The sequence below is a fragment of the Doryrhamphus excisus genome, chromosome 9 (assembly GCF_030265055.1).
Source record: "Doryrhamphus excisus isolate RoL2022-K1 chromosome 9, RoL_Dexc_1.0, whole genome shotgun sequence".
Classification (NCBI taxonomy): domain Eukaryota; kingdom Metazoa; phylum Chordata; class Actinopteri; order Syngnathiformes; family Syngnathidae; genus Doryrhamphus; species Doryrhamphus excisus.
In genome coordinates this window covers 12,372,501-12,394,002 of record NC_080474.1, presented here as the reverse complement: position 1 = coordinate 12,394,002, position 21,502 = coordinate 12,372,501, and the positions used below count along the sequence as shown (strand labels likewise).

The 21,502-nt window shown below is 42.8% G+C and overlaps 2 protein-coding genes across 3 annotated transcripts in view; both read right to left on the bottom strand.

Moving 5' to 3' along the window:
* Positions 1 to 54: 54 nt before the first annotated feature.
* sestd1 (SEC14 and spectrin domains 1) lies at positions 55 to 10,407 on the bottom strand. Its single transcript, XM_058082846.1, has 19 exons — positions 10,207 to 10,407; positions 9,879 to 9,951; positions 9,701 to 9,809; positions 8,344 to 8,434; positions 8,141 to 8,254; positions 7,368 to 7,481; positions 7,183 to 7,271; positions 6,163 to 6,218; positions 5,773 to 5,859; positions 5,236 to 5,393; positions 4,792 to 4,914; positions 4,524 to 4,718; positions 4,255 to 4,369; positions 4,014 to 4,179; positions 3,857 to 3,938; positions 3,546 to 3,668; positions 1,071 to 1,262; positions 890 to 993; positions 55 to 815 (listed from the first exon to the last, which is right to left on the bottom strand). Exons 2-19 carry the CDS (start codon positions 9,949 to 9,951, stop codon positions 548 to 550), a joined length of 2,259 nt encoding a protein of 752 aa, XP_057938829.1. The 5' UTR covers positions 10,207 to 10,407; the 3' UTR covers positions 55 to 547.
* A 344-nt stretch (positions 10,408 to 10,751) lies between these two features.
* Positions 10,752 to 21,502, bottom strand: part of LOC131135607 (organic cation/carnitine transporter 2-like) — a 15,987-nt gene continuing 5,236 nt past the window's right edge. Inside the window, exons 2-15 of one of the 2 annotated variants that reach the window (XM_058081705.1) lie at positions 19,468 to 19,532; positions 19,218 to 19,386; positions 15,692 to 15,724; positions 14,897 to 15,100; positions 13,853 to 14,044; positions 13,690 to 13,793; positions 13,434 to 13,588; positions 13,193 to 13,364; positions 12,974 to 13,097; positions 12,806 to 12,906; positions 12,526 to 12,740; positions 11,436 to 11,618; positions 11,240 to 11,375; positions 10,752 to 11,140 (exon numbers count right to left, since the gene is read on the bottom strand). In XM_058081705.1, coding sequence (XP_057937688.1) covers positions 11,071 to 11,140; positions 11,240 to 11,375; positions 11,436 to 11,618; positions 12,526 to 12,740; positions 12,806 to 12,906; positions 12,974 to 13,097; positions 13,193 to 13,364; positions 13,434 to 13,588; positions 13,690 to 13,793; positions 13,853 to 14,044; positions 14,897 to 15,100; positions 15,692 to 15,724; positions 19,218 to 19,373 — 1,845 coding nt within the window. In that variant the 5' untranslated portion in view covers positions 19,374 to 19,386; positions 19,468 to 19,532 and the 3' untranslated portion in view covers positions 10,752 to 11,070. Of the gene's footprint in view, positions 11,141 to 11,239; positions 11,376 to 11,435; positions 11,619 to 12,525; positions 12,741 to 12,805; positions 12,907 to 12,973; positions 13,098 to 13,192; positions 13,365 to 13,433; positions 13,589 to 13,689; positions 13,794 to 13,852; positions 14,045 to 14,896; positions 15,117 to 15,691; positions 15,725 to 19,217; positions 19,387 to 19,467; positions 19,533 to 21,502 lie in introns of those variants that run through there. The other variant, XM_058081706.1, reaches the window with a different exon arrangement.

The window sequence follows — 21,502 nt, the reverse complement described above, 5'->3', positions numbered from 1 at the left end:
AGACCGTTACAAAACATGAACAAAGTTCATTAATAAAGACACCAGATGCATAGGTATTTCCTAGGATTCTGAAGCCTCTTAAAAAAAAGCTTCTTTATTTTTATGATGTCGCAATAATGTCATGAATATTAATGTCATGGGAGAAGCTCAAGCAAGCAAAGTCAACACATTCAACATTTGAGGAAGTCTGCTTAAAAAAAGTCAAATAAATTAAAACAAACGCATTTATAAAAAAAACACCAGGCCAGCAGAGGTCAAAGTTCAACTCAGTCCTGTGGGGCAGGGGCCAGACAGATTAGGTTTGATCACAATGATTGGCTCATCAAATGTCACCCCAACCCCTTCCAAGCACACTACTGCTTCATCCATGAATAAGAGTTGACATGACAGCAACAAGGGGGAGAGGCACACAGGCAGGAAATGTGGTCAAGCCCCGGCCCCTCATCAAAACAAGGAGCATGCTGGGAAGGAGGGTCTCGTTTAATGGAAGCAGAGAAAAGCGGCTGTTCGTATCAATTAGCTGCCTCAGCCAACCAGCTACAACCAGTCAGTACTCCCGCTCCGATGCCTCATCCTGTGGCCTTGCTTCCTCTTCTTCTTCTTCTTCCTCCTCGTCGTCATTGTCATCGTCATCTGGCTCCTCCTTCTCGCTGAGCTCCTCCCCGATGACATCCAACCCGTGAAGCCCCTCCCCCCGCTCGCCAACTTCTGCCTCTTGCAGCTGCAGCCGCCGCTCTTCAACCAGCAAGAGGCGCTCTCTGATGCCTTCAGCTGCCGCCGCTGTGTCAACCGGACTCCCAAAACACTGCTCGCTCCTGACGTTGCACACAGGAAAGTACACTTAGTGTGCTTGTGTGTGTTAATGTGTAAGTGACAGCCGTGTACATACCCATCTGGGAAAATTACAGGCATGCTCAGTCTGTCCAACAGAGTTTTCCCTGAAGTGTCGACGTCATCCAGAGACTCCGCCTCCACATGCTGCTCCTGTAACACCTGAAACACCCACATGAATTAGCATCGGGATTTCTACGTGCTTGCTATGGAAGCAGTTCAATTTCAAAAGCTCGCACCCGCTCGGCAGCGTTGTGGAAATCAAGCGCGAGTTCCAAGCGATGCTGCCGCTCATCGGCACTGACGCTGAACTGCTTCCACACGCGGTTGAGTCTGGGTAAGGTGTCGCCGGACGAGCGTGTGGTGCAGCGCAGTGACTGACACAACACCACTGTCGCCTGAAGCAGCTGGCGGCCATAGTCGTATGTGCTCTGGTGGAGACGAGAGGAAAAAGTAAAGCATGTCAACATCACCGCTTTTTGGCTTTTGCGGCCTTTATCTTTTAACCTGGATGTCAGTCAAGGATCTCAAAAGGTCTTATAAGTGCTCTGAGGAGCAATGGTCAAGGACCTATGAGTGAGGAGCGAGGATTAGCGAAGGGATAGTTTGGATTTTTTTTTACATGAAGATGTATGACACCCCCATAAACAGTAAAGTCCGTCAACAGCGACTCACTCCTCACTTCATGTCCTGTGCCGAGTTCTGGTCGGATTTTGGTGCTGAGGAAAGTAATTCCAGCTAGTTGCTGGGGACAGTGAAGTAAAGAGTTTGGCTTCTCAAAAGCATAATACGTTTGCGTTACAAAAATGACTACTAGAAAAAAAATCAGACCTCACAAAACAAAATGTGTTATTTTCTCTGCCATTGTATCACTTCGCACTCCTGCCTGTCCATTGTTGTTTGTGTACGTTTCATCACGGTTGAACACGAAATTGATGTTTCGCCACATTTTCTGTGTGTTTTTTAAATAAAAATTTGTAATCGAGGTATTCGAATTATCTGAGTAATTGTTGCAGCCCTATCTTAATGTTAAGTATTTATTTTAATAAAACAACTTGATACACATATTTTGTCTAAACTCCCTTTGTGGAAAAAATATTGGGGTATAGTATATCGTGAGTTTTTGGTCCATATGGGCCAGCCCTTGCTGAGACCACGGTGACAGGTGTGTGTTAGCCTTGAGGGCCAATGACCAAAAGATCTTGGATAGAGGAGAACAAGAACAAGGAGTGAGGACTGAAAAATAAGGAAGTAGGATTAAAGGTAGAGGCGGAGCAAAGGTCGAGGAGTAAGGGTTGAGGAGCATGGACTGGGGTTAAGGTGCTCGGATTTAGTGAGGATCAAAAGACCTAGGACAGAGGAGCACAGTACAAGGAGCAAAGATTAAGAAAACAGGAGGAATAAGGAACAAGGAGCAAGGAGTACGGTTTGAGGTACCTATGGTATGAGTCCATAGGTATTTTTATGGACTTACAAAAAGCATTTGATACTATTGACCACAACTTATTAATAAAGAAGCTGGAAAGATATGGGATCAGAGGTATAGCACAAAGGTGGTTACACGATTATTTAAATAATAGACAACAATATGTGCAACTAAATGATAGTAAATCTGATCTACTGAATGTGACATGCGGGGTACCACAAGGTTCTGTGCTGGGTCCTAAATTATTTATTATATATATGAATGACATCTGTAAAGTGTCTAAGCTGTTACATTTTGTTTTGTTTGCTGATGACACAAATGTATTATGTACTGGTGGGAATCTGAAACATCTCCTGGTTACAGTGCAGAGGGAGCTTGGAACCATAAAAAGATGGCTCGCCACAAATAAATTAGCATTAAACCTACATAAAACCAAATATATTATATTTGGAAACCATAAAAAAATAAAGTAAACACAAATTAAAATAGAGAATACTGAAATTGAACGTGTAAAGGAAAGCAAATTTTTAGGAATTATTGTAGATGACAAACTAAGCTGGAAATCACATATAAAAAACAAAATATCAAAAGTAATCGCAATACTACATAAACTAAAGTATATCCTCAATAAACATTCTCTACAATTACTATATCGAACTTTTATAGAGCCATATATTGTTTATGGCATTGAAATCTGGGGACACACCTACAAAACCATTGCACAACCAATTTACATGATGCAAAAGAGAGTAATAAGGATAATCAATCAAGCTGCTTACCAAGCACCAACAAGTAAGTTATTTTTACATTCGCAAATTGTAAAATTGTATGACCGAATTGATTTCAAAACTGCGCAAATGATGTTTAAGGTAAATAAAAACATGCTCCCAAATGTTGTCCAGGGGATGTTTCAAATTCGTACTAGTCAATATGATCTACGAGGAATGAGTGTGTATGCAAAAGGGAAAGTACGAACAAATGTAAAGCAGAGATGTATGTCAATCAAAGGAGTAGATATATGGAATGATTTAGATTTAAAGATGAAAACTTGTGATACGCTAAATAGATTTAAACAACTATTTATAAACAATCTTATGAGTAAATATGAAAGGGAATTATGAGTACCAGAAAGCAAGTTGTATACGGTATTGTAAAGACTACATAACAGTAAAAAGTAAAGACTACACAACGACAAAGGAAATAACGTTGTGGTTTCTCGCTCCTCCAGGTGGGAGGAACTAACATGTAAATGGACCATGTGACACTGTTGTATGTTGCTTTGTCTCACCTGAGCTACGTCCACAAACTTTCTGTGTTTGTCCAACATGGACTTAGTCTCTTGGGAGTCATCGCCAAGTCTCACATGCGTCTTCAGCAGAGCGTCCAGCAGCTCGCCAAGCCACTCCACTGCCTGCTCTCACACACAAATATTTTATTTATTTTTATGTAAATATATATATATATATATATATATATATATATATATATATATATATATATATATATATATATATATATATATATATATATATATATATATATATATATATATATATATATATATATATATATTGAAGGAAGCACAGTGAAGCACAGCACCTGCAGAGCATCTTCTTCACATTTGAACAGCTGGACCATCTGAAGCATCTTCAGCCTCCTCACGTCCACCATGTCCTCACACCTGACACAGACAAAAAAAAAGACATTCTCAGGCCACATTATTAGGAACCAGGGCAACAAAGAGGACGAGCGTGACCTCTGTTTACGTAGTTGCATCTCCTCCATGACAGCGTGAATTTGCTGGACATTCTCCTGCTGCTCTCCTGCTGGACTTTCGCCCTCCTCCAGCGGCCATGAGGTTTGGCTGCACATCTGCTCCATCAAGAGTTCCCCTTTCTGACGCAGTGATGCAAGCCCCGCCTCTGCAGGAAAAGCAGAGGTCACAACAAGAAGCACCAACATAGATTTGTGTCTTTAGAGAAAAAAAAAATACTAACCCACGCTCTGAAGCTTCTCCTCCAGCAGTTTGAGGTTTTGTTGAATGGCAGAGCCGTCCGCCAATGCCACATCTGCACAGAGCATGCCCAGTAGACCGTCCAGCTGCTGGGACAGCTGCGATACCACAAACACACATACACACCAATTTGAACTGTTTTGTCAATGAACCATGTTGGTGTAAGATGAAGATACAGAAGAAGTATTCAAATTGAGACACAGCCAATTAATCAAGGCCAAGTTTAGAAGGTTTCAAGCTAAGCTAGGTCACCTCCTGTGCGGCGCCATGGAAGCTATGCGCTGCCTGCAGGACATTCTGTCGGCTCTCCAATTGCGCCGCCTGCTGGTAGCAGACGTCGCTCAGCTGCTGCTGCAGCGCCTTCAGCTCGGCCACTTCCTCTTCCTCGACGCCGCTTTGCAAGGCAGCGATCTGCTGGTTCAGTTCCACGTAGACGGCGAACCACTCCTGCGTGTGCATGTGAGGGTATGAGATGATGGCACAGTCCTGTCAGTGTGTTTGTGTGTGCTGTGGGACGTACACTGTGCTGGCTCTCGATCTCTTCATGTTTCTGTTGCAGGGCCTGCGCTGCTCGTATGGAGTCTCCAATGGCCTGGTGTGTCTTCAGCAGCTCCGAGCCCGGACCCTGCAACCATGTGACCACCTGGTGGGACACAGAGTACGCGATGGAACCATGATGGAGGTGGCAACTTGGAGGGAGCGAACATTTCACTTCCTGATATCATGTTTGTGATTGTATTTGGCAGGTCAGCAGTGTCTTACACACAAGTACACACAATGTGTTATCGAGAACTAGGCCACCAGCAGGCCCCTGCCCCAAATCCTCCAGGCTAGCTGCTGACATGCTGAGGATACCATGGCAACCCCAGGCTAGTCTCCAAGATTCTCTCTGCACCAACACTGTGTGTGTGTGTGTGTGTGTGTGTGAGCGTACAACACCCCAGACAGGAAGTGGCTGTGTCACCTGCATGACTTTGGCGTGGATGTCTTCCAGCTGCGAACGCTTGCTGCGTTGGCGACACACCTCCTGGTAGCGGGTGTACTGCTCCCTGAGTGAGTCCAACAGCTTCATGACCTGAGGCTGGGCCAAAAGCTCCTCCTCCATTGGCCGCCATGTTGGACCTGGAGGTCAGACAAGGCAGTCAGATTTGGGGCTACACAAAATCATTGAGGACACGTGAAGCTTTGGAGCGTCTCATGTGGACGCAGGCCAACAGCTGGCAAAGACTCTTGACAGCCCATCTGGACCAGGACCAACACAGCTCAGTCAAGCTGATTGGTGTATGTTGGAAAAATGCTGCAGGGATTTGATCCTATTCCACAGCAGCTTACTTTGGACACAAGCATACACTGTGGACATCCTTCAGAATCAGTTTCATGCGACCAATCATTCCTTAAAACGCCCAAACATTCCGTTTACATGCTTGAAATACATACTAGTAATCAGCACCTTTGCTAAAAAGGTGGCTAGCATTAGCATCTTAGTAATAGGCTCCCTCACCTCCTTGTCCTTGTCCTCCTGCTCCACCTCCTCCTCCCTCTGAACCGTTGAAACGTCTCTGCTGCAGCTCTGACAAAAGCTCATGACCTACACACACACACACACACACACACACAGAAACAGATGGACAAAAAGAGAGAAGAAAGTGTGTTTGACCGAGAGCAAGGAAGAGGATGGTACCATAAACAAAGACTCCTTTTAACACACACACACACACACACAAACACTCACATGACCAATAGGGTGAAAGGACACGTTTTAATTTTGTGGACCAGCTGAAATGTCCTTACATTAACAAAAAGGTGAAATGTCAAGGTTGGTGTCACACAGAATCACACACTTCTTCCATCTTTGTATCCTTAAATTTAAGAAAATAATGACGTTATTTACCAGTCTGGAGGACAGTCTCTGGGTCAAAAGACGGAAGGAGGATACTGTCAGCTGACCTGCACACACACACACACACACACACACACAAGCACTGACACACAAACTACAAGGTACTAGAAGAAGGGTCCTAATAGGAGGGTCGTTCCTAAACTAACACAAAGCAAAATATGCAGTAAAGTATGTCATGTACTGTCATATCACGGACATTAAGGGTGTGAATCTCAGCACTGAGGACGATTCGATACACATCTCGATGCACTGCCAGCGATACAATACTTTAACGATACATGGAATTTTCTGGCGATACGATCCACGCTCTTAACAATGCGATGTGATGTGATAATCATTTAGTTCAAATCAATGCAATCTGATATATGGTGCAATATGGACACTTGTTGCAGGGGAAGATCCACTTGTTCTGACCCGATTTGCTTGGTTCTTTCCCGGTGTCCGACTAGGAACTAGACAGGGAGGTGGCGGTAGACTTGTCGTGTTGTGGTGTCCCCTTTTTAAGGGGGTCTGCATGTTTGTCGTGCTGCCGTTGTACGGCTTCTTAACGCGGCATTCTTTGCAAATGACGGATGTTTTGTCGGGCTTTCTGTCGTTCTTTGCGAATCCGTAGTGTTTCCAAACATACCATTTAAACATTGCGGGTGGGTTGAATATAGAAACTTCCTCGCTGCTGCTTGTGTGCGAATGTCCATGCTGTTTTACTAGTAGTTGTATGTGCCTCACGGCTTCTGTCCATATTCAATACAAAAGGCAAAATAATGATGGTGCATTCAATGCGCCTGGGGAACAACATATGGGGTGAATATTACTAAAACTGTGCTTGCATCAGATTTTATCGATACCCACAAACGCATAGAGATGAATCTCGATTTTATCCGTCAAGTGCATCCATACCCAGTGAATGACCAGATGCACTCGCATCACGCACAGGCGAATTGATGCATCGATTATTTTCCACACCCTTAATGGACATGCGTAAGACAACACAGAAGACAGTAAAACACATACTTGTCCTTGTCGGCGCTCTTGTCACCTTCATTAATAATTGACAACTCATCCAGCAGTGATGTCGACTCCTTGGTGAACTTCTCAAACACCTGACACACACACACACACACACGCAGAGGACGTTCATTGGCCATGGCAAGATGCACATATTATTACATTGAATTTAAAAAGGAACATTTAGTGACCAGTCTCTTGCTGAGCCAGTCACTGTGGTCGTAGTCCAAACTTCCTCCAAAGTCGTCCGTCAGCTGAGAGGGTTCAATGTAGCGAGTCAGCTTATTGGCCGAGACCAGGATCACCTGGTAGAAAGCAGGACAAGACACACCTTGACTGTGCAACATTCCGAGATGATCCAGCTCGCTCCGGTTACCATAGAAACGGTTGAGGAGCCAACACACGAAGAGAAGTGGGTCACCATGATGACTGGTGTGTGTTGGTGTCGTGGAGGAGGATGACCCACAATCTCACACACACATCATTTCATCCTAATAATGGACATGTCAGGCGGTGTCCCAAATTGAATACTTCCATCAGAACACTTCAATAAGTGGACATTGTACACTGTGTACTTAGTTACTGAGTGTGCAAATTTTGACAGTATAGTGCTGTCTTAAATCTATTACTGGAAATAATGATCGCAATATTCACCCACTTCATCTTTTTGCAACCACACCTGGTAGTCTCTCCCTTTCCGCTATGTAGCCAAGATGGCGCGTGCACTCGCCATTTTGCCCATTTTGAGTGTAAAATCCAGGTACTGACAGTTCACCACATTTTGAAGTTACGTCCTCATCCACTCAAACGACCAAGTGTAACTACAAACATGAGCCAACGACTAGCAGATTAACATTCAGCTCCTCCCGATCCACCAAAACATAGTAATACCTGACCTGACATAACATTGCTACTCTGATGACAATCATCATGGGGGGAGCGGGGAGAACAACTGCTAACTTACCTCAAAGCCCAGACGGTCTTTCTCCTTCCAGAAGCAAAAGTGCGTCACTTTCTTGTCCCAGAATTCATCAGGCTTCACCACGCACACCAGCGACACCTCAGCAGGGATGACATTCTACAAAGGTGGCCGTGCATTGTTGGCATGTTCGTTAGTTAGTGTTAGTGTGTGTGTGTGTGTGGGGGGGGGGGGGGGGGGTTGCATACCTGCAGCATGAGCACCACTGTCTTGACCGTGTTCCACTGCGACCTGCGGCCGTCCACAATGACAGTGAAACCACGTGCCTTACACTTGTCACTGACAAGACACACAATGAGCAAGATTTGCTTTCCACTTTCATGACTGAAACGTAAACATTAAGTGTTTAAGAGTGTCCTGATACAACTTTTTGGCTTACGATCTAATTCGATCTAGGATACGCTAGCATAATCTATTGTTGCGATCACGTGGGTTCTGCATGATGAAATGTGCTTGCGGAGTCTGGACAATATCGGATCGGGACGCCCCGAACAGTTTACAGTCACACATTAGTGAAAAATGTTTCAAAAATTTTGCCCTGGTTCTTGTACACCGGTTATCGTACAATAATGCACTCAATAATTGAGTGCACACAGAAAGAACTAGGGCTGCAACTAATGATTATTTTAATAATCGATTAATCTGTTGGGCGGCACGGCGGTCTAGTGGTTAGCGCGCAGACCTCACAGACCAGGGTTCAATTCCACCCTCGGCCATCTCTGTGTTGAGTTTGCATATTCTTCCCGTGCATGCGTGGGTTTTCGCTGGGTACTCCGGTTTCCTCCCACATTCCAAAAACATGCTAGGTTAATTGGCGACTCCAAATTGTCCATAGGTATGAATGTGAGTGTGAATGGTTGTTTGTCTATATGTGCCCGGTGATTGGCTGGCGACCAGTCCAGGGTGTACTCCGCCTCTCGCCCAAAGACAGCTGGGATAGGCTCCAGCACCCCCACGATCCTCGTGAGGAAAAAGCGGAAGAAAATTAATGAATGAATTAATCTGTTAATTATTTTTTCGATTAGTGTCATTTAAATTTCCGCCTCTTTACAGCAATCCCTTTAAGAATGCATGAATGGACTTTCCTCCCCCCTCCAAAGTCACAGCAAAGGGTGTAAGGAAGAGGAATTTCACTGACACGGAAGTTGAAGTATAAACAATCAACTGATCAAACATCACAAACAGTCACTGGCACAGAACTCTATGTGTGTATCACCAATAAATAAATACAAAACTACAAATAAGACTAAGAAATGACAAATAAATAAACTTGAGGAGTAGGCCTTGCATTTGGCATTGGCACATCTGTTCTGGGGGGAGGGGCGATGCCTTGTTTGATGGTCAAGTTGTAAAGCTCACAGCAAGATGATATGACCTACGCTGGACAGGCACAGCCGTAGCGATCTGTAGTTTCAACATGGTAAGCATTATATAGTCGCACAATGAGGAAACATCCCATCATCAGTCAGTATGAAATAAACATGCCCAAGTCACAGTGATCCTTTAAGCCCGATGTACAGTTTGTGTGTGTGTGCGTCCGTGCACCTCGGGATGCTGAGCAGATAGTCCAGTGAGTCGCTCAGCTCCTCCATGCTGGTCTGATCAGAGCCAAGAGGGATGGTCAGAATCAGACCACTGCGCCGGTCTTTGCCACCTGAAAGACATTTTGAGTTAAATAGTCTCGAAATGTTCACTTGCTGTCGGAAAAAGTGTGTGCGTGTACCTGACAAGAAGGCCAGCTTCTTCTTGAGAACGGGCAGGATGCTGCTGGCTTCCATGCTAACCTGCTGAGACATCTGTCCACACACGTTAGTGGACCAGAAGTTGACTGGAGAAGGTCCACGCGACCAACACAACCTCAGAATGTCGTTCACTGTAGTTTAAGACTTAGTTGTCAGATCACCCATGTGTCTTCGGTAGGACTCGGTTTTGCTCGGCTCGGCCCAAAGACAATGACCTACATTCACGAGCAGCCGAATCCTCCGTCTCCGTATCGATCACTCGGCGATCAATCAGTAATGACTATCGAGCTAAGTATTGTCTTTACGTACCTTTCAGTCAGATATTTGGCATTCTGTGGGCTTCGGTTCGTCTCCCAGAAGTTTCCTCTTGATCCAACGGTTTCCCTCCAGATGTTGAATGTTTTTTTCTCGTCCAGCAAGGTAAAGATTAGCGACTCTGCTCTGCTAGCTAAAGAAGCAGAAACCGGAGGCGCTGCAGCTGGCTGCTTGGTGCATGCGCAAGTGCTATGAAGGACGGCGACTTCCGTTTGAGTGCTCTTCAAAATTAAAGGCTAATCTACGAGTTCAAGAAAATTTTCAATTATTTGACTGTTTATTTATCCCTATATACAATATACATGAAGTGTTTTTAATCAGATGCTGAAACAGTCCTCTTCTTCGGTGTCTTCAACTTTTTGATGTTTTGTTAAACATTCACATGTCCATATTTTCTGAAGTAGCACTACAGTGCATTACTTCTGCATGAAAGTCAAAACCAGCAGACGTATAATTCAAATTATTTTATTTTGAAGGTGTCTACTTTAAACTGTATACTGAACTGATGTATGGGTCAAGGACAGAGAGACCACGCCCTTTCTAATTCAAACCCATGAGAAACACATACAATGTTATTTTACTTAAACACAAATGGGATATTAACTAACTTTAAATTTATAGGACACGATCATAGTACAGCAAGACAAACCGTACAAAAAGTGGATAGATGGATGACATTCTCTTTTTAGCGTCTTTTTCAGTCCACTCCCAACGTATATACATTCACAATTTTAAATAAATTACACAATGTTTGTGTTTATTTAAAATATCTGGAAAGTTCAGCATGTGAAAATATAAAATCAGGCTTTTGTAGCTCATTGTCGCCATCTAGTGGACAACATGAGACAGCAGCGCCAGTCAGCAGACGTGATCAAAGTCACTTGCTGGTATCACATCATGCTTTGCACCACAAGGCGTGCATGGACATCTGAGAGGATGAGAGCCGCGTGCTTACATTATCACACAGATCATATTTAGCTGCTAGGTGCTAACTGCAGATTTTAGGCTCACGTGCAGTACCACTCACCTCTGCATGGGTGCCATCTGTTGGATCGTGTCTGGAAGCGGCCTGCTGAAGGTCTCGGGTAGGAAGACACACAGAATAACGCTGATGGCTGACAGAGAACCAACAATGATCCACGGCAGGTACTGATAGAACACAGCTGTAAGACAAACATACCATGTGAGAAGTTTTGGTGGAAGATCCCATGCGTGTGACTTACCCAGCCGCAGCAGGTAAGGTGACACACAGGAACCCATTCTGGAGAAGGCGCCACAGGACGACATGGCCGTGTTCCGGATCACTGTGGGGTATAGCTCACCACTGTAAGTGTACAAGACACTGATGCCTGCCAGGACGCCAAATTTACCAACCAGAACCAGGATCAAGGTTACCTTTGGATGACCTGCAGGACAAAAACATCACATAATGATCATTCATTCATGCATTTATTTTCTACCACTTTTTCCTCACGAGGGTCGCGGGGGTGCTGGAGCCTATCCCAGCTGTCTTTGGGCGAGAGGCGGGGTACACCCTGGACTGGTCGCCAGCCAATCACAGGGCACATATAGACAAACAACCATTCACACTCACATTCATACCTATGGACAATTTGGAGTCGGCAATTAACTTAGCATGTTTTTGGAATGTGGGAGGAAACCGGAGTACCCGGAGAAAACCCACGCATGCACGGGAAGAATATGCAAACTCAACACAGAGATGGCCGAGGGTGGAATTGAACCCTAGTCTGTGAGGTCTGCGCGCTACCCACTCGACCGCCGTGCCGCCCACATAATGATCAAATCTCTCAAATGGAATACTTTCATCAGCGCATTGAAATAGGTATACTGTGCACACTGCACACTTTGTTCCCTATTAAGTGTCCATCACTGCTCACTCACAGTTTTTAAGTACTGACAGTGCACAGCAGTTATGCACTCAAAATGATTGTAAGTATGTAAATGTGCAAACTGAAACTTTCATCAGCACATTGAAATAGGTATACTGTGCACACTGCACACTTTGTTCCCTATTAAGTGTCCATCACTGCGCACTCACAGTTTTTAAGTACGGACAGTGCACAGCAGTTATGCACTCAAAATAATTGTAAGTATGTAAATGTGCAAACTGATACTTTCATCAGCGCATTGAAATAGGCATACTGTGCACACTGCACACTTTGTTCCCTATTAAGTGTCCATCACTGCGCACTCACAGTTTTTAAGTACTGACAGTGCACAGCAGTTATGCACTCAAAATAATTGTAAGTATGTAAATGTGCAAACTGAGACAGTGGCTCCAAACACACTCACTGTTCATGGTTATCTGGATGAGCATCAGCGCTAGCGCCCCTAGTAAGGAGAACCCAGTGAAGGACAGGCGGCGATAAAGACAACGCACCGCCAGCCAGCTAGCAGCGTACGCTGGCAGCTCCACCACAGACACCAGGAAGTAGTTGAGGAAGGGGTTGCCATACAGACCAGACATGTTGAAAGACATGCCAAAATAGCAGATGTTGAGGGAGAACCTGACAAAAGACAAGAACGTTACTTGTGGAAGTCAGTGCACAGATGGACAACCATCAGAACACACCAGATCAACCACAGGATGAGGGTGACGTGGCGAACTTTCTGCATCCTCAGCAGGTCCAAAACCCCCCCGGGCAGGGACTTGTGTCTTGCTGGGTTATCCACCTACAGAAACTGCCCACAATGACCACCTGAGACAGCTATTAGGACCTGGACCACAAGGCGTCCTCACCTTGGCAGGGAAGATCATTTGTGGAGCTTCCACATGGTTCTCCAGCGCCGCCAACCTCAGCAGAATTTCAGCTTCACGCTGATGTCCACGACACGCCAGCCAACGAGGAGACTCAGGCAGAAACCTACACAAGATCTTCTCAGTGGATCATGTCCAAAATGTGGATGTACTTGTGGATTTATTGGACCTAATGTGGAAGTTCTAAGGAGAGTTCCTCACCACCACAGTGGCACACAGGCCAGACCGGGCAAGGCCAGGATCAGCGCCAGGAGACGCCAGGTTTGGACCAGGTAAGCCGTTCCAGTTAGCAGCAACATGCCCAACGCGCAAGAGAAGGGCATAGCCAGACTGGAGAACAGAACTCTGGTTGGACCCATAAGGATCTCTGACCCTGCGCACAAACAAGCAGAACATGTGGCCATTCTAGAACCTTCTCAGAACAGCAAGCAAAAAGACAGACCAAGCACAAAGATGGCGACGTAGCAGCTAATTTGTCCCAAGCCCAGCATGAAGAAGAGGACGGTGAAGACCTCCCAGGACGGCGCCAGAGCCAAAGTGCCGCTAAAGATGCTGAGCAGGGCGATGGAACCCAGTAGAACTGGCTTCCTGCCCAGTCTGAAGAAGCAAAACACGTTTTGTCATATGACCCGAGGCACAGGCGGAGCTATCAGGCTAACATCTCAGCTTCAACGAAACATTGTTAGAAGAAGATGTACCTGTCAGAGATCTGACCCGAAATGAAGCATCCACACAGTCCACCCAAGAAGTAGGCAACAGAGGTCAAAGGTCCTTTCCACTGGTCCTCACAAACCAGACTAAACTGAGGAAGGAACCATGTGATCTTGTGACCAAAATAAGGAAGAAGAGCAGCAGCAGTACCTCAGTGACAACAGTGGACTCGTAGTGCTCCTTGCTGAAGGTCCAACCGTCCTTACAGACTTCCTGCTTCAAGCCCGACGACAGCAGGACGTTTAATTCTGGTCTTGGGCGTAGTCCCAGCGCACTCTGGTTCTGGATGAAGGCCAGCTCAAAGCGGCGACAACTGCTCTGCTTCAAGTGTCCTTCAACCAGCTGAGTATAAGAACATCGAGTTAATGTCTGACCAGCATCACGCAAAACTGGACTGGTTCTAACCGAACTCTGAGTACAGGATGGAGCTAAAGTGCAAATAATTAACTAATTTGTGAAACTTAACATATCTAGTGTTAAGAACTTACAATTTAAATGCGCTGGAGAGCCTATCCCAGCTGTCTTCAGGCGAGAGGCGGGGTACACCCTGGACTGGTCGCCAGCCAATCACAGGGCACATATAGACAAACAACCATTCACACTCACATTCATACCTATGGACAATTTGGAGTCACCAATTAACCTAGCATGTTTTTGGAATGTGGGAGGAAACCGGAGTACCCGGAGAAAACCCACTGCAAACTCCACACAGAGATGCCTAATGAGAGAATCGAACCTGTGTCTCCTAGCTGTGGATCATAACCATACAACGGGAAATGTAGCTGACTGTCACATATGAAAGGATATGTACTCCGATTTCCTCCCACATTCCAAAAATTGCAAATTGTCCATAGGTATGAATGTGAGTGTGAATGGTTGTTTGTCTATATGTGCCCTGTGATTGGCTGGCGACCGGTCCAGGGCGTACCCCGCCTCTCGCTCAAAGACAACTGGGATAGGTAAATTCTATGTAAATAAACATATTATGCACAACACAATCCTGTAATACCCATAAATGGCCACTAGAGATGTTCCCAGAAAAGGTTACGTTCTTTTTACACTTGTATGACACTTGCATGTCTAGAACAGGTTATTTATATTCCCATTAAAAAGGTGCAAATAACATTTCTTAAATAAATGACTTGTGAAATATGTGAAATCTAGCAAAAATGTCTAGATCATACTGCTTCTGACCTCCATTGGGATGCTGATTTGGATCCAGTCCTGGCTCAGGTTGGCGTGGTCGGGGATGCTGCAAGTATGCATGGGCGTGGCCAATAGGAAGAGGGGTGACATAAGGTTGTACCCCGTGGGAATGACAGCAAGACACAGCAGGGAGAAGATGCGCCTCTGGTAGGGACCCCAAGTCTTCAGGAAGGACACCAGGTCCTCGTAGTTCTGCATCATGGACCCCCTAGTTTTTTTTATTGAGGTTTAATATTACTTTACCTGTAAAAAGGTACCTCCTTTTCAATGACTGGTTGTTGGGATCAGAAATTTCAGTGAAATATCATATAGCAGATAAATAATAGACAAAAAAGTGAAATTAACTTTATAGGACTTTCAATAAAATTCAGGTCTGGGGACTGAGATGGTCATTCCAAAATGTTGTACTTGTTCCTCTGCATGAATGCATAATAGGTCCCCTTTAAACCTGTCACCAGACACTGCCAGTATATGGGATGGCCGTCAGTTTGTGACTTTTAGCGGCTTTCAATTGAGAATTTACAGTAGTCAAAACCACATCGATTAAGAAAATATATTCATCTTGGGGTTTTTCGTGTCGTTTTTCGGACTCAAAAGGGACGCATATTTTGACGCATTCAACATTCAAAACAGTTGATGCACATACATGCGCAGTAGCGAGAGGTGGCACAAATCGACGACGGCTTACGTCTCATCATTACACCGGAACAACACAGTTTTATTGTAGGTTTGTAGGTAACAGACACAATAATCTCTAGCACAGGGGTCTCAAACTCAATTTACCTGGGGGCCACTGGAGCTAGGGTCTGGGCAAGGCTTGGCCGCATCAGGTTTTCCCAAAAAAAAAAAACGCATTTATTAAAAACAGAAAAATATACAAACTTTTTCAGTGCTTTGGTTCCGATTTTCTACAAGAAAAGCTCTGATAAAACATTCCACTGTTCTCAAATATCTTAATTTTTATTTTTCTGCACAAAATAAGATGAAAAATAAATAAACAAATCAAGAATAAAGAAAATCAATCAGTAATAAATAAATATAATAATAATAATAAAACACCAAATAATAAAAACTTAAGAAACCACATATAGTTGGCGGGTAGACAAATTATTTTTTTCAGATTAAAATTAACAAAGCATTATTAGAGCCCTGTAGACATGACAAAACACGACTATAGTCACATTTATACTTTTTTTTATTTACAACATATTGCGCAACTGCAGGGTCTTGAGACACATGCTAACTCGCAAACTAGAGAGCTAGCGACCTAAACGGTAGCCTTCAAGTTATTTCCTTCCTACTTAAATAGCCAAAAACTTACCACATCCACACGGAGAGGGAGGATAACTATTAACAGTTATTTAACCTTTAACATGAACATTAATCAAACTTAATAATTTTTTCTGGGTACATGATACCATACAGCATCAAACTTGCGCGGGCCATTAAACTTTCATTAAAACTTTCATATCAAGGCGGGGGCCTCAAACTAGTGTCCGGGCTGCGCGTTTGAGACAATAAAATGTAATAAAAATATAATTTTTTTTTTATTTTGCGTTTCAACTGAACTCTGAACCTCCAATGTCACTTCCTGTCCAACACGAGCAGCAGTATTATTTAGGTCTTAAATTGCCTATTTTGTTACTACATTGGGTATCATAAGTGTAAATGTGACTATAGGGGTGCTATTTCAAGTGTAGCGGGCTCTAATGATGCTAAAACCTGTATTTTCCATTTTGTATGCTGTGAATATTCCATTCGTAAATAAGGAATCCTACTTTATCACACTTAGAACCAGTTGACTGTAATAAACAAGGAATTAGTTTGTTCAGAAACCCAAATAAACACACCCACATGGCGTTATTTATCATCCATCCACACATCTGGTTCCACTTGTCCCTTCCAGCTAACTTTATTTTGTGTCACAGTTTGTAGCCAAACTATTTTACGAGGAGAGATGTACTGTTTCATGAATGCTAAACTAGTTACCCAAGGCATTAGCTCACAACAGGTATTGGTCCAACTTACCGTTCGTTGTGAAACTCTCGGTGCTGAACAAAGTTTGAAGTTGTCGCTTCTCCGTCTGATACTCTCGTTCTGCAGGATTTGCTCACAGCAGTTCGTTTTTCTTTATGACCTCGTTATGTGCGAATGCAAATGGTAGCATATTGACACATTTTAAAGTCAGATGGATGTTAATAGACAGTCAATGATGCATATTCTGGTGGGAAAATGTCCTGTCTTGCATCACCGATGCTGAACAAGCTTTGAAAAGTACACCTATCAACATGAAACTGGATCTTATGTTTGCTTTATGCTAATGTGTATTTATTGGGGTTTTTTAAAACCACTTTGGGTTTTTTTAAACAGCTCAACACCAGAAGGATTATTCTTCAGACTATTAAGATTATTGGGGCTCGAGCACTGACCAGTGCGAAAGCCCTATTGTAATCGTTCCGTTTCTTTTTATTATTATTCTTCTCCCTCTTTGAGCGCCATTTTGAGGGCCTTAACATGCCCGACAACTCACCAAATTTGGCGAGCGCATCAGGTCTGGCGAAAAATTTGATATTTTATGGGTTTCAAATATAATGTTCCAAAATTGGCTCTCTAGCGCCACCTTGAAATTTAAAAAAAATTGGCCCCCGCCACCAGTTTCACCTATCGTCACGAAACTTGGTGGATACGTCTTGTCTATATGTGCCCTGTGATTGGCTGGCCACCGGTCCAGGGTGTACCCCTAAAAACTACTCATTAGTACTTCATTCATTCCTCAGTAACTACTATGAATTTATGTGCCTTAGTTCCTCAGTAACTACTCTCTACTCATTAGTACCTCTGTGACTGCTCTAAATTGATGTGCCCAAGTCAAGTTCTCAACAGTTCTTCAATAATTCCACAGTAACTACTCTAAATATGCATTAGTGCCTCAGTAACTATTCAAAATGTATGTGCCCTACTCATTATTTCTTCATTTGTTCCTCAGTAACTATTGTAAATGTGTGCACCTTAGTTCCTCAGTAACTACTCATTGGCTTCTCAGTAACTACTCTAAATGTATGTGCTTCAATGCCTCGGTAACTATTCTAAACGTGTGCCTTAGTCATTAGTTCTTCGTTTGTTCTTCAGTAACTACTCTAAATGTATGTGCCTTAGTTCCTCAGTCACAACTATAAATTTATGTGTGTTATTTCCTCAGTAACTACTCTAAATGTATGTGCCTTAGTTCCTCGGTCACAACTATAAATGTATGTGCCTCATTTCCTCTGTAACTACTCTAAATGTATGTGCCTTAGTTCCTCAGTAACAACAATAAATGTATGTGCCCTAGTTCCTCGGTAACTACTCTTAATGTATGTGCTTTAGTTGCTCGGTAACTACTCATTCGTTCCTCAGTAACTACTCTAAATGTGTGCCTTAGTACCTCAGTAACAACTATAAATGTATAAGCCTTAGTTCCTCAGTAGCTACTCTTAATGTGTGTGCCTTTGTTCCTCAGTAACTACTCATTCGTTCCTCAGTAAGCACTCTAAATGTGTGCCTTAGTTCATCGGTAACTATTCATTCGTTCCTCAATAACTACTCTAAATGTGTGTGCCTTAGCTCCTCAGTAACTACTCCTTTGTTCCTCTGTAACTACTCTAAATGTATGTGCCTTAGTTCCTCAGTCACAACTATAAATTTATGTGCCTTATTTCTTCAGTAACTACTCTAAATGTATGTGTCCTTGTTCCTCAGTAACAACTATAAATGTATGTGCCTTAGTTCCTCGGTAACTACTCTTAATGCATGTGCCTTAGTTCCTCAGTAACTGCTAATTTGTTCCTCAGTAACTACTCTAAATGTGTGCCTTAGTTCCTCAGTAACTACTCTAAATGTATGTGCCTTAGTTCCTCAGTCACAACTATAAATGTATGTGCCTCATTTCCTCAGTAACTACTCTAAATGTATGTGCTTTAGTTCCTCAGTAACAACAATAAATGTATGTGCCTTAGTTCCTCAGTAAGCACTCTAAATGTGTGCCTTAGTTCATCAGTACCTATTCATTCGTTCCTCAATAACTACTCTAAATGTATGTGCCTTAGTTCCTCAGTAACTACTCCTTTGTTCCTCTGTAACTACTCTAAATTGATGTGCCTTAGTCATTAGTTCTTCATCAGTTCCTACTTTATTAGTAACTACTGTATTTTTCTATACCTTATTGTAAAGTGAGACCGGATTAGGTAGTTTCACTCCTCATGAACTACTGTAATTTAGTGTACTTTATTAATGTTACCTTAAAGTGTTACCAGTAAAGGTAATGTTTTACCTTGGTCGTCATCTGCCTCAAACCACCAAAGCTGAGGTCCCCGAAAGCGTCTGTGGGTACTTCACGAACATGTCTGTGTGCGTCCCACACCTCGCCGTCGAAGTCCTCCTCTTTGATGGCCTCGGCCGCATGCTGGCTCTTCCCGTAGCCACACATGCACACATCCTCTCTGTGGCAGCAACAAGAGGTCACGGAGGGTCAATGACAAGGTCATTTCGTGGAACCTTTTAAACACAGGAGCAAGTCATACCTGGCACCTTTTTTAAAGAAGCAACACTCCTTCTTGCGGATGTTGTGTCTGATCCAGGCGGCATGCTGGAAAGAAGGTGAAAGAGAAAGTACCTTAATGGCACCACTCGCACTTAAGGTCAGATTCTGGATCAGCTGAGACCCTCCCGTCTCTGCCATAGTCCCTGCAACGCTACAGAAGACAGGCCGAGTCTGGGAGCAGGTAGCAGTATGGAATAGCTTCCACGGAGTCCAGCCTGTTTGTGCTGTCTCATTCCTCTCTTATACTCAGTGAGAGCTAAGCAGGCTGCCAGACATTTACCGAAAGTCAGATGCCGGCGATGGATCGATACCTTACATCAACTGATGGCGGATTAATTACCACTTTATAACAACAACAACAAAAAAACATTAAAGATGCAGCACTTGGAAACATAACACAGCTCGTATTCAATGGCATTTCACAAATAAGTGGACAGATTTTATTCAACTCCAGGCATCTCCGTGATGCACACACAGCTAATGTATAATATCAATGTATAAATTAAGATTTCTGTGCATGCCTTGATAACGATTAAAACAGAACAATCAAAGGTAAACATTTAAGACACTTGTAAAATGTTGATTTGGGGGGGAGAACCATTCGTTTAGGGGGCGTTTGGATAAAATGATTTGAAAATCAATTAATAACCGTGCTCGTTAGCTCATGTATGCATCTGTTATGCTCATTTTTCGGCCATTTGTATTGAGTTGTGGACTCAATACTACAGAGAAGCTACACACAATAACCAGCACGCAAAGCTTTATAGTTCTCCCAGAATCTGCACCTATTCAGCTGTATTTTTTTTTTTTTTGGTTTCGTGGTTCCCGCAAACTGTGAGCAGTCTGACGAAAATTTATCTCTATAGAAGCCTGGGGACCGTCTCTAAATGTTTTTTTTCTTCGGTCTTTGCATTAATTCAATGCCGACTCCTCAGTAAAAAAAAAAAAAAAAAAAAAAGCTATTGGCTATGCAAGATGACGTAATTTGTTATTTTGCAATTTTCGGTTCTTTTTATGATAGTGTTTTAGTCAACAATTCATGGGTTCTTATAATAATAATCATGAATAAATTGAATTCTTTAACATGTATGTTCAATAGCTTCACATCTGTGAAGAGTAGGACAACAAAAAATGACATCTTGATTTTGTTTTCTTTGTTTCTCATAAGATTTAAACTCTAAAAAATCATATTTCTTCTTCACTATTTCAGTTCTATGCCACTGTACTAAAATGATAAATCTTATCTTGTTCTTACATTTCTGCTATTTCCTTTTCCTGCAACTTGATTAAAAAAACTAAATCCATCTCTATTTGTTGTTTTGTTTGTCATGATATTACAACTTAAAAAAAATACACTTTTTCCTAAATATTTCAACTTTATGCAACTAAAATGTCATATTGTGCAATGTATTACAGTGTTATTCTGGTAAACTTGCAACTTTTCCCATTAAAATACAACTTTTTTTTGAATAGTTAATTAGCTAATAATAACTTTATTCTTGTAAAATGACTGCATTTTTGCTGTGTGTGTTTTTTTAAGGCTTTCTGATTAAATTATGAGTTGTAAAAAGTTGTATTAACATATACTAAACTATTAATACAACTTAATAAATGAAAAGGCACTTCCACATCTTTAAGGGTAACTAACTATATGTGTTGTTTTTTTTAAAAAGCACAAATACTTGATATGTGATTGATTTTTTGAGTTTAAGTTTTATTATCAGAACTGAAGAAATGAAAAATAATATAATTGCTGAGTTTTGTCGCAGCCATATTTATGTTACATTGTGTATTAAAGTACAGTCATTTGTCTAATTTGACTAATATGTTACAAAAATACATATTAAGGTTGGCAATGGACAGTATTTAACGTGTGTTTTTGGGAGGGAAACAAGTCACTCAAAGTATTGGCATCGGTATCTTCAAAATGACAAGAGAGTGGTATCGGTAACTGGTATCACCCATCATGTCTTAGAATGCCTGTAATAGGACTTCATTTAAAACCGAGGCTCCGC

Excerpts from the sequence above, each read along its gene's own strand:
- sestd1 (XM_058082846.1), bottom strand. The coding sequence starts at position 9,951 with ATGTCTCAGCAGGTTAGCATGGAAGCCAGCAGCATCCTGCCCGTTCTC. Across the intron at positions 9,810-9,878 it reads GAAGCTGGCCTTCTTGTCAG|GTGGCAAAGACCGGCGCAGT; the intron begins GTACACGCACAC and ends AATGTCTTTCAG. Across the intron at positions 7,272-7,367 it reads ACTGGCTCAGCAAGAGACTG|GTGTTTGAGAAGTTCACCAA; the intron begins GTCACTAAATGT and ends TGTGTGTGTCAG.